The sequence below is a fragment of the Cydia fagiglandana genome, chromosome 13 (assembly GCF_963556715.1).
Source record: "Cydia fagiglandana chromosome 13, ilCydFagi1.1, whole genome shotgun sequence".
NCBI lineage: Eukaryota > Metazoa > Arthropoda > Insecta > Lepidoptera > Tortricidae > Cydia > Cydia fagiglandana.
The window spans coordinates 2,017,314-2,034,257 of record NC_085944.1 but is presented as its reverse complement, the minus strand read 5'-3'; the positions used below and the strand labels follow the sequence as shown (position 1 = coordinate 2,034,257).

General features: G+C 37.5%; 1 protein-coding gene across 1 annotated transcript in view; it reads left to right on the top strand.

Moving 5' to 3' along the window:
* The window catches only part of LOC134669977 (cell adhesion molecule DSCAML1), a 57,526-nt gene that overhangs the window by 23,435 nt on the left and 17,147 nt on the right, over positions 1-16,944 (top strand). The window contains exon 3 of the mRNA XM_063527622.1: positions 7,932-8,043. Coding sequence (XP_063383692.1) covers positions 7,932-8,043 — 112 coding nt within the window. The remainder of the gene's footprint in view (positions 1-7,931; positions 8,044-16,944) is intronic.

Below are 16,944 nucleotides of genomic sequence, written 5' to 3'. Positions count from 1 at the left end.
AGGGAACGAGTCAAAGATTTTCACGTTTCAGGATATGCCTACGTGTCGCGTTTTACGATCGGCCGCCGACATATACATCTATAGAGGACAAAAAAGGACAAAGCATTGTACAAGAGCTGCAAAATTGCAGGAATGGATTCATTAAGTGTCCATTCAGTTGTACGGCTGGGTGTACCATCGCGCACACTGTTAACAGTGTTATCTGTACATCGGTGGACCTTATGCCTTTTGTAATAAGGTCCACCGATGTACAGTCGGGCGTGTTGCTGTTTGTAGGATCCACACAGACGAGGCGGACTTGGCTTTACTGGACTCTGTATTCTCCACGTATTTGCTGGGAGGGACTCAACAGAAATTACATCGAAAAGATTGTAAATCCGGCTTAAACTGTCTTAAACTTAATAATATTATAAATGCGAAAGTAACTGTCTGTCTTTCGTAACCTCTTCACGCTTAATAACTGAACCGATTTAAATGAAGTTGCTTATGGAAATAGGTTTTGAGGCCCGGGGAAACACATAGGACAGTTTTTGTCAATCATTATCATAACACTGATTTAAACTTCACCATGGCACGCAGACGATGTCGCCGGGCTAGTAAAGAATATTTACTTACCTAAACTACTAGTTATTAGTTATTTGTTAATTTGCTATTTTATAGTTATAGCTAAATTAATTTAGTTGTAGTTTTAGATTTAAGAAATATTGCGTACTCACTTTCATGCAATATATAATTATGAATTAAACCTAGCTCATATTCAAGCCTCACTCCTAGCACGCCCGTGGAAATCCGTGCTTCATTAGCAGCACGTACTGCCACGGTATGACGTAGACGTAGGCGTATCATGCACGTATCGGTTTTGCGCTATTAATACACTTTGTCATATTCGCCACGCCACGCCGAGCCGCGCCGTGCGGGCCATTGTTACTCGTGATATAGGTAATATAGCCAGCATAATCATAACGTACGATATAGGTATAGCCATAATGTGCGAATAGTATGTTGACGGGGTAAGGTCAGTCAAATGTCACTTAAATACTTTTATATGTGGCTATATCGTGGTTGCAATACCGATATTATTCCTCCTGCTCTGGTCCTCTACTTTGTAACATCTCACTTTCTTTACTGTCCATCGGTAAAACTTACTAGAAAAGGCATAAGGTCCACCGATTGAAAGTTAAGAGTGTAGTTGTTTATACCTACTCACAACGTTGTTGGGTATCATTTAAAAAATCAAATAGTGATTGTAACAAGAATCTGGAACATGGGCTTTTGGTATACGTACTAAAAAGAGGCTAACTGCTTATTATAGGCTGCTAGTTGTTTTAGTTTTACATTCCTGAATATCAAAATATTTTACGCCGACATAGTTAGACCCCATTATCAACGTGACAGCACCGTGATGATAAAATCGTCTGTCTATGTTAATCAGTAATCACATGGTGTTAAAAGTGACATTGCTTTAAGACGTGGATAACAGTGTCAATCATACGCCCGCTGGTTACAAATGTTACAATATCTTACTTATAACTACGAAGTGAAAGTTTCCTTTTACACCGGAACACATTTTACCTTGCAATTCAATCCGCCTTGCTCAAAACTCGAAATCCCCGACTCGAACATCCATTCAAGCATAATTCAATAGCTAACCACAAAACATATGTACATTCCCATTTCCCATTCATTCCCAAAGGTCCAAAAAAGTAATCATTCTGCCATTTGTTAACCTCTTATCTCCGAGCGTGATTTCGTCATAAGGGCGCCTGTCACCGGAGCTTCCCCTGGGGATACATTTAGGTATTTTTAAGGGCTCTTGGCCACTTGGAAAAGGGCAAGGTATATCCGAACTCTTTCAAGCGTTTTCCGTCGTTCAATTATTATTTTTAACCAGGAAAAGGTCTCAGAAAGATGAAATGTATTTATTTGATAAAATGTTAACTGAAGATATTGTAAGATTTGTGAGGTCTGGGACCTTTTGCTATTGAAATAATTAGCTTTCCATGGTGTTATTCATAAACGCGCTACAAGCCTCAATTAGCTATTAATCTTTGTTTGTTTTACTAAGGGCCACCCCACATTTAGCGTCTTTCGAGCGTCGGCGTTTACAACTCTATGGCCGCTGCTCGACGCAACGTCGACGCAACTGCGCAGCGACGACATTTTCCATAGCGCTGACCAGACGCCGACGCTCGAAAGACGCTAAATGTGGAGTGGCCCTAAGAAAGGGATAAAACATAATTATATAAATTAATTAGTTGAGGCTTGTACAGTTTAATAACCCCCTTATTCATAAACGCGCTACAAACCTCATTTAGCTAATAATTAAATAAAATAAAATAATAATCGTTTGTCTTTATCAGTCATTTTGACTTATGTATTTGTAAATAAGGGATAAAACATTTAACTAAATCAGGTCCGTAAAGTTTTATTAATAAGGCGGTTAGTTAATAAGTATTTGCCAATTTCGAAAGTGTCCCGCTCTAGTGACCGCTCTGACCCCAATGCACCTTAGGTTTTTTGTCGTCACTTTTCTAATTTATCGGTCCCAAGTTAAACCGGGCGAGAAGCAAAAACGCGAAATTCATAGATGTCGAAAAAATGGCGATCCTTACTCAGCACAGGGAAAGGAAATGCGACCGCGGGGCAATAAAAAGAAGATAATGTTTAATAAATATCTTGCTTTAAGTGCTTTTGGATTAGGAATGATGATTTAGTGTACAAACAGCAGCATTTTTAACTGTCAATCGGTGGACCTTATGCCTTTTGTAATAAGGTTTACGAACTGTCAATTAGTACAATTGAAAATATCAAAAATCTACAGCTCTCTACAGCAAGAGGGGCAAACAAATAATAATACAACCCCGAGTACTTGTCCCTCTCTCTCTCTCTCTGTCTCTGTGTGTGTGCTTAGAAATGTATATTTACATTTCTTACAATCGATATGTGTAGTAAAACTTGTAAACAACCGAAATGCCCAGGTGATGTTATTTTTGAAAGTTTGTTGATAAATACAAATTCTTTCTGTTTCGTCGTACAACGCCTTACCTAGCAATATTTGCCCATTATAGTTCGCTATAAATCCTAACTTAATCTAGGAAGAGAAAGATTTATATTCTCCCGACGTAATCTTAGCTGCACGATGCTCATATGTGTTTACCGCCGCCATTACTTATGTACAGCGCCGGCTGCGCTATAAAAATCAACCGAGATCGCATACAGTCAGCAGCAGAAGCTGCTAAGCGGACCAGGTGTTCAAAATGATCTTGACGCGACTTTATTGTTAACCCTTCATTAGGGATTGCATACCGGATTGATTTTCAATCCGGCCGGATCCGGCCGGATTTTGGCTTCAATCCGACCGGATCCGGTTAGGTATAAGGATATCAAAGTTAATTAAATTACATATTTTTCAAGTTTTATGCGTTATATGAGAAATAAAGGGTATTTTTACAAATTTATTCATAAAACAACAATTTGAAGTTAATAAGAAATAACTTTTTAACAATAAAATAAAACTATGTATTAAAAAGTGTCACATAGTCAATCTCAAAATAAAAATAAATAAGTACTATTTGAAATTTAAGTCATATATTAATTTTATTATATTCAACCATGCACATTCTGCTTACGTTTACAATAAAATTATTAGATTCCAAAGCCTGTTAATGGGATAATTATGGGATGGGAAATGGAACTCCTTGAAAGGACAAGTTTTCGTAACTGTTCTTTGATGGAATTATTTGTAACGCTGACATCCGTTCTAGTAACAAGCTATTTTACTTCTAACCAAAATTGTATGAAATGCGCTCCAATATTATCTTGCTTTCATTTTTTATCCGTGAAAATAGTTCTATAGCCTAAATCGCAAATAAATAAATAATTCATGAATAAATATTTAGGGACAATCTTATACAGATCGACCTACTCGTAGCCCCAAACCAAGTAAAGCTTGTAATATGGGTACTAGCTAGCTTTAGGTAGTACATACTACTAGGCGGCGATATATATACGTATAATATATTGATAAATACATGCCTATAAATATGCATAGAAAACACCCATGACACAGGAACAAATATCTGTGTTCATCACACAAATAAATGCCCTTACCAGTATTCAAACCCAGGACCATCGGCTTCATAGGCAGGGTCGCTGAATGTTCACTACCCACTAGGTCAGACCGGTCGTTCCAAATGCCTTCCATGACATCTCCATCCTTTAATTTTTACTTCTAATTATTTAAGTAACCGTCGTATCGTGCCGATTCGTGCCACCAACATGAAAGAAGAGGAAATTCTCTTCTGTTCTCAATCATCGTCATATCAAATAATATACAGTAGAGTCCGGTTAGTACGACTTCGCATATAACAACCAACCGCTTATAGCGACGTAAGTATAGGCACTTGTTTGGTTTTAGTACAAGCTACTATGAGAGTACAACCGTTTATTACGACTCCGCTTATAACGACCGACCGCTTTTAACGACGGAAATTGACACAAAATCCGTCCGTCAAGTCCGGCTACAACGACGAGCGACGTAGTTTTTACAAATAAATTATTGGTAGGAAGCTTACTCCGTCCCGCGCACCCAACTCCCCTCCCCCTTTTGCCTATACGGAGCAAGATGTGACTTTTCGTAAACTTGCAAACTAAATAAAACCCAATTCTTCTTATTCAATTGAGCTTAAACTTTACATACATAATTATGTAAGTTGGGTAACAATGCAATATTTTGGTAGGTACCTTAGATGATGGACACAGGAGGTGGCCATATGAACTGTGTGATAAAACAACTTCATCTTGATTAGATCCCCAAGAATTACGACTTTTTATTTTACGCGTACCTTGAAAAGTGGCTTCTTCTAACTAAACACACAAGTCTCTCCATTTTGACAAGGTGTAGTAATACTAACGTAAAAAAATATTTTAAAAGAAATGTTTTCTTTTTTTCTTTGATTGTCGCATAAGTATTAATAAATACAAAGTGTTGTAATTAATTTCGATTAAAAAAATATATTAAAACTGGCAGTTGTTTTGTACGACGTCCGGTTAGTACGACGTAATATCAGCGGTCCCTTGGGCGTCGTTATAACCGGACTCTACTGTATCTTCTTATTTTACTAAATTTAGATTTTTTCATTCGTTCTTTATTGTGTTTAACTTCTTTCTTCTATCCGTCGCCTTTATCTCACCTAAAACGCGCAGTGAGTGCTGCGTGCGGTCATTTTTTCTATTTTCCCGGATCCGGTCCGGATCCGGTAGCTTATAAAAAGTGCCGGATCCGGCCGGATTACCGGATCCGCCGGACCGGATTGCAAACCCTACCCTTCATATGTCTAAGGCCTAAGCACTAATCAGTGAGAACGAATTTAAACCTATTGTATTAAACAAAGGATTTTAATTCGTGCGCACTGATCTGTGCTTAGACAGATGAAGGTTCAGAGAATAAGAGCGTGTCAAGGGAATTTTTAGGGTTCCGTACCCAAAGGGTAAAACGGGACCCTATTACTAAGACTCCGCTGTCCGTCCGTCCATCTGTCACCGGGCTGTATCTCACGAACCGTGATAGCTAGACAGTTGAAATTTTCACAGATGATGTATTTCTGTTGCCGCTATAACAACAAATACTAAAAAGTACGGAACCCTCGATGGGAGAGTCCGACTCGCCGTTTTTTAACACCTCGCCCGCTTAGCAACTTCTGTTGTTGACTGTCCAACCACATCTGCCACGTACCTATGAGATTTTAAGGGGCCCACTGATTACCAGGTCGCCGGACGATATCGGCCTCACTGTCAAACTCAAAATTTGACAGCTCCGAACAACTGACAGACTGATATCGTCCGGCGAACTGGTAATCTGTGGGGCCCTTTTATCTTCTAAAATAATGATGCATAATTTCGAATTTTAATGTTTGCAAACGGAATAAATAATAGTACTAGGTACAGAAGACTTACTCTCTAACAAAACGCGTCTGTCACGATCAGCACAGATATGGCCGCTAGGTGGCGACAGCGCCACGCGCGGCTTATGGCAAACTCCAAAATTGGGGTCGAACGGATGTACTTTTAGCTACCTGTAGCAAAGCGACGAAATCGCGGAGTGAGCCACGCCTGCCAGTACTCCGAAAATCCTATAAAATTTTACTCAAATTCACGAAGCATATTTTCTTTAGCATGTTTACAAGCCATGATGCGTTTACGGAGCATGTTATTAAGATAATAAGGATCTAGATCATTTGTAGCGCATGTGCAACATGTGCATCGAGGTCGTGACCTGCGTTAATATAAAAGTTGCGTGCGTGGATGATCGTGATCGCGAAGGGTCTTAATCATTGTGTTTGTTCCCTTGAAAAACGCCGGTCTGAAGCAAGTACTTATTTTCTAATTAATAGGTAGGTACAGAAAAAGAGAGGTAATTATTAGATATTGCTTTGCTTGGATCGTCTATAAATGATTTTAGTTATGTTATCAGTAAATACTGCATTATTCCTATCATATTTCGTACACTTAAAGAACTAGCATTTTTTTTATGCCTTCCTAAACCTGAACAGTATTTTAATCCTTGTTAAATTCAATTTGGTACCCTTCGAACAAACAAAATTATCGACATCGATAAAAATCTGTCGATATGTTTAAAAGAATGATGGCCGCTGGCGACACAATCCGACATCCCCTCGCCTGAGGTTTCCGCATTTGAAAAGGGCACAATAGCTGCGCGTTTCCGAGTTCGTCACGCGACAATAATCCTTCTCTTTCAGTTTAGCACAATGCGAGACGTGGTGAAATGTCGCCCGGAAATATCGAGAGTTGGTCGGTAACAGGCGTGGCTCACTCCGCGAATACGTCGCATTGCTACAGGTAGCTAAAAGTACATCCGTTCGGCCCCAATTTTGGGGTTTGCCATAAGCCGCGCGTGGCGCTGTCGCCACCTAGCGGCCATATCTGTGCTGATCGTAACAGACGCGTTTTGTTAGGAGTGAGTCTTCTGTATACCTAGTACTATTATTTATTCTGTGTCGGTAGTTAATAGTTTATTGTTGTGCAATCAATAAACCTTTCCCATGCACTTCAAATGGTCAAATGAGGCTTTTTAAACTTACGGATTTATTAAATAAGTGTTGTCATTTGACAGCTATGTATGAAAACTATAGTTTTTACACCACGCGTAAAAAGGGACGGACACTGTTATTATCACACTGTCACGTATCATCATCGAATTCAGCGTCGGAACTAATTCCTTTTATAGCAATAATTATTATTCTTTATTAGCTACCTACTCCCAACTGTCCCAATATTGGGACGTTTGAATTATTCTCTGTGATGTGATAGATAGGTACTTAGGTACATATCACATCTTCGCACAGATACTCCGGATTCGATCTAGATGGATTCGATAAGGATTATCCAAATGGATATCTCGAATGTGCTCGTGAATTCAGATCATTCAATTAAATCTTCGGCCTTGTTTAGATTGGGAATCTGAAGATAGTGCCAAATTAAGTTCAGTTTACTTTTCACGGCAGCTATTTATGGCGTTATTTATAAACGTCTACAACATTGGACATTTATTTTAAGGTTCATCGGGGTAACTTCGAAATCGTGGTAATTTTGAAGATACCAAATATCTATAAAACCAGAAGCACATCATACTTTTCCAACACTTAGGTACGTTACTGCAACCATTGCCAACGCATCATGCGTAGGTACTATTACTATTACAAAAGAAGGAACTCCTTCTATATTACCTACTCACCGCAATATCAATTGGCGACTGAGGTCATAACGCTCTTAAAAGACTAACTAAGAGTGAAGAAGATGGCATTTTGACCTCAGTCGCCAGTTGGTATTGCGGCTACTGTAGTTGAGTTAATTCTCTAGAGTCCCTAGTGTTCAGTCACGTATTTGCTCACGTTTTGTTTCGTTTGTTGCAGACGGACGGAAGCTTGGTGCTGCTGAACGTCGGCGTGGAGTACGCAGGCGTGTACGAGTGCGGCGTCGAAAATGACACCACCTTCCTTGATAGGATTAATGTCACAGTCAAAAGTGAGTACTTCTGCCAAGTGTTATACTTACCGCCTTTCTCCAGGATCTGCTTTTCTACTTGCCGTCCTTCACTAAACGGGATCCGTTCTCTTATATTATCTGCAGATCATTTTCTCCAAATCATGTTTTAATAATAAGAAGGTCTTAAATTAAATACCTACCTACATAGTATTCGTCTGATATACGATATACTGTAGGCGTGTGTACACAAAATCCCATACATCAGACAGAAAACAAAGATTACTTAATACGGTTACGTTATATACTCGTACGAGTAAGCAATGACCGTTCGAGTCTAAACTAGATCTCTTTAGGCGCCATATTACTCTTTGGAAGTTTTTAGAGGCGTCTTAATAATGATCTTCAATTTGCAGTACCTAATAAATAATGACTAACAGCTCTTAATCTTAAGTCCCTTACCCAGGACCCGAAGTTCCAAGAAAACACATCAATGATTCTCACAAAGCAATTTAGTTCACGAACAAACTATTAAGTTTGGTCACTTTGTTCTCTGCCGTTCTGTTGCAGCTTCACCTTTAAATGTACATTCAAGTGAAAATAAAACAACGGGTTGCACTCCGGGAGTGCCGACAGAAGTGAAAACTCAATGACTAGTCCAAAATGTCTGCAGCACTTTGTATAATTGACCCATCCTCCTTTCTATTGAAAAACCTTAGTTCCGAAATTACTGGCCAGTGAGCTTGAATAAAATTCGAAATTCAAATTTGTAGTGTTAATTGTTTAAAATTCGAATAGAAATTGTCAAATTACCTTGCAGACCTCGCATCTAAATATATTTGGTCATGATATTTTGAGTTTTATTCACCAGGTGTACTAGAGTTCACTTTTATTAGCGATTTCATCAAGATGTAGCTTTATTGAATTATATTTGAGTGATATAAAGTTAGAATGTAACTGTGAGATCCTCGTATTTCAACCCGTACAGGATTAGAACCTTTTTCATGTAATGTCATTGAATTTTTCTTTATTGATTTAAATGCCATCTAAAGGAGTGGCCATCTAAACCTTACGGTCACGTGATCGCCTTACGCTGTCTCGAGTTTATCATTTTTTCCCCCCCTCAAAAAGTGCCCAGCGCCGCTAAAGAAGTTTTCACTTCAAAAACATGAATGCATACAACTTACTCAAAAATATGTCCCATAGTTCATAATTCGCTGACAAGGGCTATGGGACATAATTTTGATATTTTTCCACTTGATTGTACGCTATTTACGAGCTTAATGTGCGAATAGTTCAACGAGTTAGCGTTCCAGTTTCAGAAAACTATTCTAGTCATCGTTCAGAGTTATCTATGTAGTTTTAGTTTACATATTGATATATCGTCAGCTTACGTCGCGAGCCGTTTGTAACTTTCTACCTATTATTGAATAAAGTAGCAAAATCCTAATGATAATGGAATTACGATATGTACTCGTAGGTGCCAGTATTCGCTCTTTGTCCACATCGTTCAGACAAAGAACGTTAACAGGCCCTTGAAAGCTAACAGGACACTATTACTAAGCTTCCGTTGTCCTTCCGTATATCTCTCTGTCATTGGGCTGTATTTCTCGAAATGTAAGAGGAAGGCAGGTGAAAAGTTCGACAGTTTTCCCAGACTGTATAGGTATTTTCTGTGTCGCTTTAAAAAAAAAACAGCCTTTCAATATTTTATTTTCGTCAGATTTCGATAACATTTGGTGAATAGATAGAGTTCCCTATTCTTTATATAATAAGCGCAATTTCACCGTTATTTCCTTAAAGAACCTTCCATTACGTTACGAAAACATATGGTATTTCTGCAACTTAACGGAAAATTTGTTCCAAATTCGATTTCGTATTTATTCCGCTTAGAATGGAGCTCTAGCTCCAATCCAAATTACTTTTTGAAACCGGAATAATCGCCGAAAAGATAATAATTGGCCTAGTTAATGAAAAATTAAAATTTAATAACTTCACGATTCACGGTCTAGATTTTAGATTCAAAAGTAAGCTAGAAAATTGTAAAAACAGACTTAATGCCTATCTTGAATGAGCATTGGATTGAAATGCTAGTAGCGAATTCTACAACACAATCTGACAAAACAGCTCAATTAGATATGCGGCCATGGGTTGGATACTTTCCGGGTCGCCAGTTCCAAACGGGGCTTGATTGGCATATGTGACGTTCAACCAAAAGGAACCACTTTGTCGGTTGTCGGTAAGAGTGATTTCAAATTGAAGCTATACGGAAATAGCGCGTTATTGATGACCGATAATAAGTATCCTTTTGGTTGAAAATGACACATATTGTCGCTAAACCTGTTCGTTTGCATCACAATATGCATCGCGTATCGTGTCTCTAATAACGTGAACGTACATAAATATTAATAATACGGTACACTTAGTACTTTGTTCGTGATTATGTTTTTACCAGCTCTTAGGCCTACTGTCCACGGAAGCGTAGCTGCATAGATACGTATTCGTCATTGTACGCTTGGTGTATGCTTGCTTACAGCCTACATACAAAACCGCACAACTCTGTCCACGGAGCAGCAACGTCTATGCAACTACGCTTCCGTGGACAGTAGGCCTTAGTTATAGAACGAGACGGCAATATAATTACTCGCGAGCGATAGAGATAGAAACAGGCGGTTCAATGTACGGAATTCCTCTTGATATGCTTCCTTTCTTTAGGTAGACAAAGAATAAAAGCAGCAGCACGACTGTCAATCCGTGAAAATGAGATTTGCCATTGAGCTGAAATATCAGAATCAGAAGCTCACCAAAAAGATAAGAGATGATAATTCGCCGTTTTTTAAAGTCATAATCGAAATGACCATGCAGCTTATTTAATTATTATTAAGCTAACTAACAGGTCAACATTTTAATAATTAAAATTATACCGGGTGTGGCCTGTAATAAGAGCAAAAAATTAAACTGTAGGCTGTACTCCTCATACTGACCAACATTTGTTCAGCGACTTTTAAAAATAGCTTGTGGTTTGTTTTTTAATACACTTTAAAGTTTATTCTAAGACGCAATGTATTGCGAATTTTGCTATGTTTAAGCCATGACTTGCAACGTCAATCACAAATGATATGGCATGGCGATGGCGTCCATTGAAGATAATATTTATTTTGTATGAAAAATAGGAAGTCTAAATACTTCATAATTTTTAAAAGTTGTTGAACAAAATTATCACCGTTTGAGGAGTACAATCTATGTTTTAATTATTTGCTCGTGTTACAGGCCACACCCGGTATGTTAACTTGCTTAGCTCTATCCAGTAATTTAGGTTAAATTTAAATTAAATTTGCGAAAACAAAAATAATCATATATTTTTCTGACATAGCAGAGGCTATTTAAATAATAATATGTTTGTCAATAAAGAGAGAGAGCCATTATTTAAGAACACATTAAATATTATTCAGAATCCTGCAGTTAACATGTTTTTACTATAAAGGCCTCTTCAACATTCAAATTTGAATAGCCAAATTGCCCCTCCATTCCAAGTGGCAATTTTCACCCGTTCATATTCCAAAGATTTGACATTTTATGCAGCTCTTCAAATGATAAAGTGCTATATTAAACTTCTGAGGAGCCAACTCCGTTGACTCTTGCGTATTTTCCATTTTATTAATATTGCTTTCTCGAATGAAGTGTACGAATTAAAAATAATAATTACAAAAGTAATAATTGTGGGCTAGTGATAAAGACACAATAGTTCGTTTTTTTTAGCATTAGAAAAAAGGAAAACAATTTTGATGTTTCTTTTAATTAAAAAACACGTTTTAAAAATAAGTCACGACAATTCTGTAACAATTATGAATCTAATACGATCATTTATATTCTTCTGCTTTCATAAGTAATAGTTACCGATTTTTAATAAGAGTTTTTCAATAAAGAGTCATGTCCAGATCGCTTACCTTCTTTCCAATGCAAAAAACACGAACTATAGTTAGCCTTTGAGTCGATAATGGGTAATTTAACACGAATATTTGGGGAAATACGGCCAAGTTTCCAGCCTTAGATCAATATTTGAGACAGCTGGATCCAGCTCCGTAACTCTTAAGTTAAATTTGCTTTTCACCTTGAGTTGTGACAGTTTATAAATTGGATTTCCTAATGGTCCGTGCTCTGTGTACAGTCGCCATCAGAAACATCGGAGCGGCGAAGGTGTTCACAATATCTGAACACGCACTCTAACGCCCTGACAATGGAGGCGTGTTCAGATATTTGTGAGCGCCTTAGCCGCTCCGATATATCTAATGGCAGCTGTACGTATTGGGTGTAGAAGCCTAAGTAGGTTCTTGCTTTAGTTTCTACGTGCTATGAATTACTGCTAATCGATTTGAACATTTGCTACTACAAATACTGATAAAAACACATGTATAATATGGATTACCTATATTTTATATTACACAACGAAATTTGGTTTAAACATTTGCTGTTATAGTTCATAGGTTCGTAACTGAGCCCGAGCTAATCCTATTGTCTATTGTTAAGTAAAACCGCTCGTGCCACGTGCCACCACCACCTGCATAAAAACCTGCGTACTTCGGTTACTGAGTGCCGGCGAGTCGAACGCTACAGAACCAGTCTAAAATGTGTCATCGAGATGCGTAACAAAGGCGCGTTATCGCGGAGAGCACAACTAGATACACTGGTTTTTTGAGCGTTGGACTAGCCTGCGCTCAGGTGCCAAATAGAATAAGGATGACCCTTTTTGGCAGGTAAGTAGCACGTGCGGTTTTACTTAACAATAGACAATAGGATTAGCCGCCGGGCTCAGTTACGAATCTACGAACTATACAGCTACTGATAAAAACACATGTATATTATGGATTATATACACAACCACAGAATAAATAATAGTACTACCGTACATAAAGGAAACTTCCTACAAAACCGAAGTTTGACAGCGGTTCAGTGTCGAATCAAACTATCCCTTTCTAACATATGTATGGCACTATCCCTTTCGGCTATTTAGGGTTGTCAAAATTCAAGTGATTATCTTATCTGTGGTCGTGCACGCAAAAGGAAGTCAAGTGGTGCCAACCCTAAAAATTGCTCGGAGCAATGCTGAGCCGAGCGGAGCCGAGTTTGGCCCCCCTGACACAACGGAATTTCGTCTCCTTTCTTGTTTTCTTTTCATTTTAGCCTGATAAAGTGTCCCAATACTGGGCTAGGGCAGCCACATTCCCACTAAGTACTTGATCTTACTTGTCTCTCTCTCCTATCTCAATCTCCTACCACTGTTTACAATTTATTTATTTAATTGTATGACATTATACACTAACATTTAACAGATGTAGATAAATCATGAATGCAACTCTACGATACGTATCGAGGTCGTCACGCCATTTCCCGCGATAGTTATACTCATAATAGGCTAGTTGACCAGTTTATATTAAAATTATCAATTTATCCGGTTTGTTGTGTGGATCAATTGTTATAATGGGACCAATGCATTAAAGTAATACAAAGGATAAGAATGAGAGTGACGTCACGCCGTGGTAGCAGTGTGGTACGCCTTAAATATTTGGAAAGACACGAAAATGGCTAATTCGATGGTGAAATATTGCATTTATTCACTTAGAAAATTAGTTTATTTAAATCCATCTATTGTAGGTTTTTTTCATATTTAAGGCTTTTATGCGCCATTCTGGTCTGAAAGCCTTTCATGTCGATGGCATCAAAGCTAGCGTGCTACATTCGTTGGCTGAGTAATATATGCGTCTGGGTATTCGGAATGAGTTTTTATTTATGTTTATGACACTTATAATTTCGCTTAATGAGGGCAGAGGCCGGCGTGAGAGCCGGCACATATTAATGCGAATACTAAAATCAGTGACTCAGCACTAATTTTGACGATTACGTCCTTCGTTGTTGCGAATTTTCAGCACTTTTTTTTTACTGGCATGGCTCTTTGAAATCACATAAGTGAATATTCATAACCGTTATGTCTACATAGGTAGAATGGATTAGATAGAATGAAAAATAGTTTTTTATAGTGCAGTTTTAGGATGTCTTATCATTCATCCACCAAAAGTTTTTAGGCAAACATTTACATTAATCAAATAAAGTTTCTGTTTATAAAACCTACTGATTAACAGTCCGCCGGACGGTAATCGGTCTGTCAGTTGTTCGGAACTGTCAAAACTTTGTTCTAACTGACAGGCCGATACCGTCCGGCGGACTGTTAATCAGTGGGCCCCTTAAGAGACAGAGGTGAACAAAGCTGTCAAAGTTCAAACTCACGTTGTCTTTTGTGTTCGCTTTCGATTTGCATTTGACCTGATATGGCGTTAGACGTGAACAGAATTCCACTGCTAATTCGTTGGTTCAATTGGTTGTTCATTTAGTAACAAATATCTATACCTACTATAGTCTGTTAAGCCATTTCCGTCAGTAGAAAAGAACGGCAAATTTAAGAAACCTAATAGACGCGAAAGGTTGTCGTTCCAAAGAAAATTTTAATTTCGCTCATTTTCCTAGTTGTTAGACCGGCTATATTTCCTAAATTCGTAAAAGATTTGTTTATGAATTTGACTGTCAACTAACCACGAAACTAATAACGATCTATTGCGTAACTAAACAAATTATCTTCCATTTAGTTGGGAGAAAAAACGGGCCTGCGCAAATATATGCAAATTTATATTTATTCAGTCGATATGACGGATAAGCAAATATGCCGGAGGCTGCCTTAGCGTTCACAGACTTGCAAAAAACGAAAATGAGTTTCCACCGGGGCGTTATTTGATGTTCAAAAACATATTTTTACATGTGAGCGCACATATATTGCGAAAAGCCGAAAAATGTTATGTGAAATACAGTAATGTCAGTAAAGAAGTGAACCGTTTTGATAAAATATAGCCTTATAATATAAAGCAAATAAAATATGTATACTGTATAGGTATTACTAACACCTTTATCTAGAGTCCAAGAATGAATAAACTCTTGGATATACACGTATACATACAAATACACACAACCATATTCAAACATATAATGTACGTACTTATACAAATAGCCGTGTTACAGACTTATGTTATGCCTATTATCTACTTGCGTTTTATTCAACACATACTGCAATTTTTTTGAAGTTTTAAATTAATACACTTCAGAACAGAGTGTGTACTGTCTCTTCCGAAAATCGTTTTTTCTGGATTGATATTTTTGCCATTCGCAATTTTTCCCATTTTAATTTTTCTCGATAGCTTCCTTTTCCGAAATCATATTTAACTATTCGCATATTTTCCCATTATTTTAATTTTCCAATAGCTTAATTTTCTAATAGGTTTTTTAACCATTCGCTTATTTTCCCACTATATTTCATTTGTTTACAATCACGGAGTGTGTTAGGTGAACTGCGAGCAAAACCAGAACCGACTTATTATATTGTACGATATTGATTTACAAAAATAAGTTATTTTTTAGTTAGTGTCCCGCATATTATAATAAGAATACATATCCAAATTATGCGAAAATAAGCTACTGGGAAATAAAATTAATGGGAAATTATGCGAATGGTTAGAAAATCTATTAGGATAATAAGCTACTGGAAAATAAAGTTAATGGGAAAATATGCGAATGGTTAGAAATGCTTTCGGGAAAGGAAGCTATCGAGAAAAAATAAAATGGTAAAAATTGCGAATGGGAAAAATATAAATCTAGAAAAAACGATTTTCGGAAGAGACAGTACACACTCGTTTCTCAATTTAACTAAGTTTTCGGTTTCATATTTCGAAATTAGCTTGATTTCTTAACATGAACATATTCAGTGTACCTAATATATTCAACGTCATCATCATCATCATCATCATCATAACTTAAGAGATTTGCTCTTGTCGGTGGAGTAATCGCGAATCATTTCTTTCTTGTGCCAATCTTTTAATGGTTCCTCTACACGATGGGCCAACGCCGGCCACTCCAAAGGACGCAGCTATGCGGTAGAATAAGATAGCAATATCACTTGCTCCCTCTAACGCATAAATGCGTCCCTTGGAGTGGCCGGCGTTGGCCCATCGTGTAGAGGAGCCATAATTTCCTCATACGACGCATTATTATTTTTTATCCAACGTATTAATCAAAAACCCATTCCCAGTCCGTATTATCCACCGAATCGTTACAGTTGTCACACAGTAAACTATACAGTTGCGCTGGCAAGGTCACGTAATAACTGCTATTACCGCACGATCATGCCGCTTCACTCTTGGCCTCCGCTCTTATTGTCAATCTTGGAAAACCTGGGCGAATTTAGATTGGTTAACGGCTATATTTATTTGTTATTATATTAATGACATGGTGCGTAATGTGTTTTATCTACGCACATATCATTACTGCTCTAAAATGCATTCAGAAACCGTAGGAAATGACCAGCATTATGACAACCAATTTTACTATGAGAACTTTCTAATCTGTGGTAGTAGGTAAAATTTGTACTTTAAAGTTATAACTTTACAGATTTTTGTAAGGTTATGAGTTTTAAATTTGGAACAGCTGTCAAAACTCAAGTGGGTGTCTATTCTAGTATCCATAGATATTAAAACAATTATCGATACGAAACGTCAATTTGGTATATTTTTTTAATATAAACCGTACGACATTTGATCTCGAGTGGCATGAGAATAGGGACTTCATTCTTTTGTCTATGAATTAAAAAAAAACTACGGATGCGTGACATTTGTGAAAAAAGTTTTCATTTACCGCCATTTGACTTACAGTTTCATCTTTTAATTAGTTTTAGGTTATAAAATTGATTTGATAGTTGTTTTTAAACAAACTTTAAGCAAAAGTATCGTGTAAAATGAGTGATAAAAAGATATTTAGGAGCCGCCACCTCTCAAATCTGCGAGTTAAGTCAGACAGCAACGATGGATGTCGGTTGAAATATGAGGTTAGTGAATATATAATAGAAGG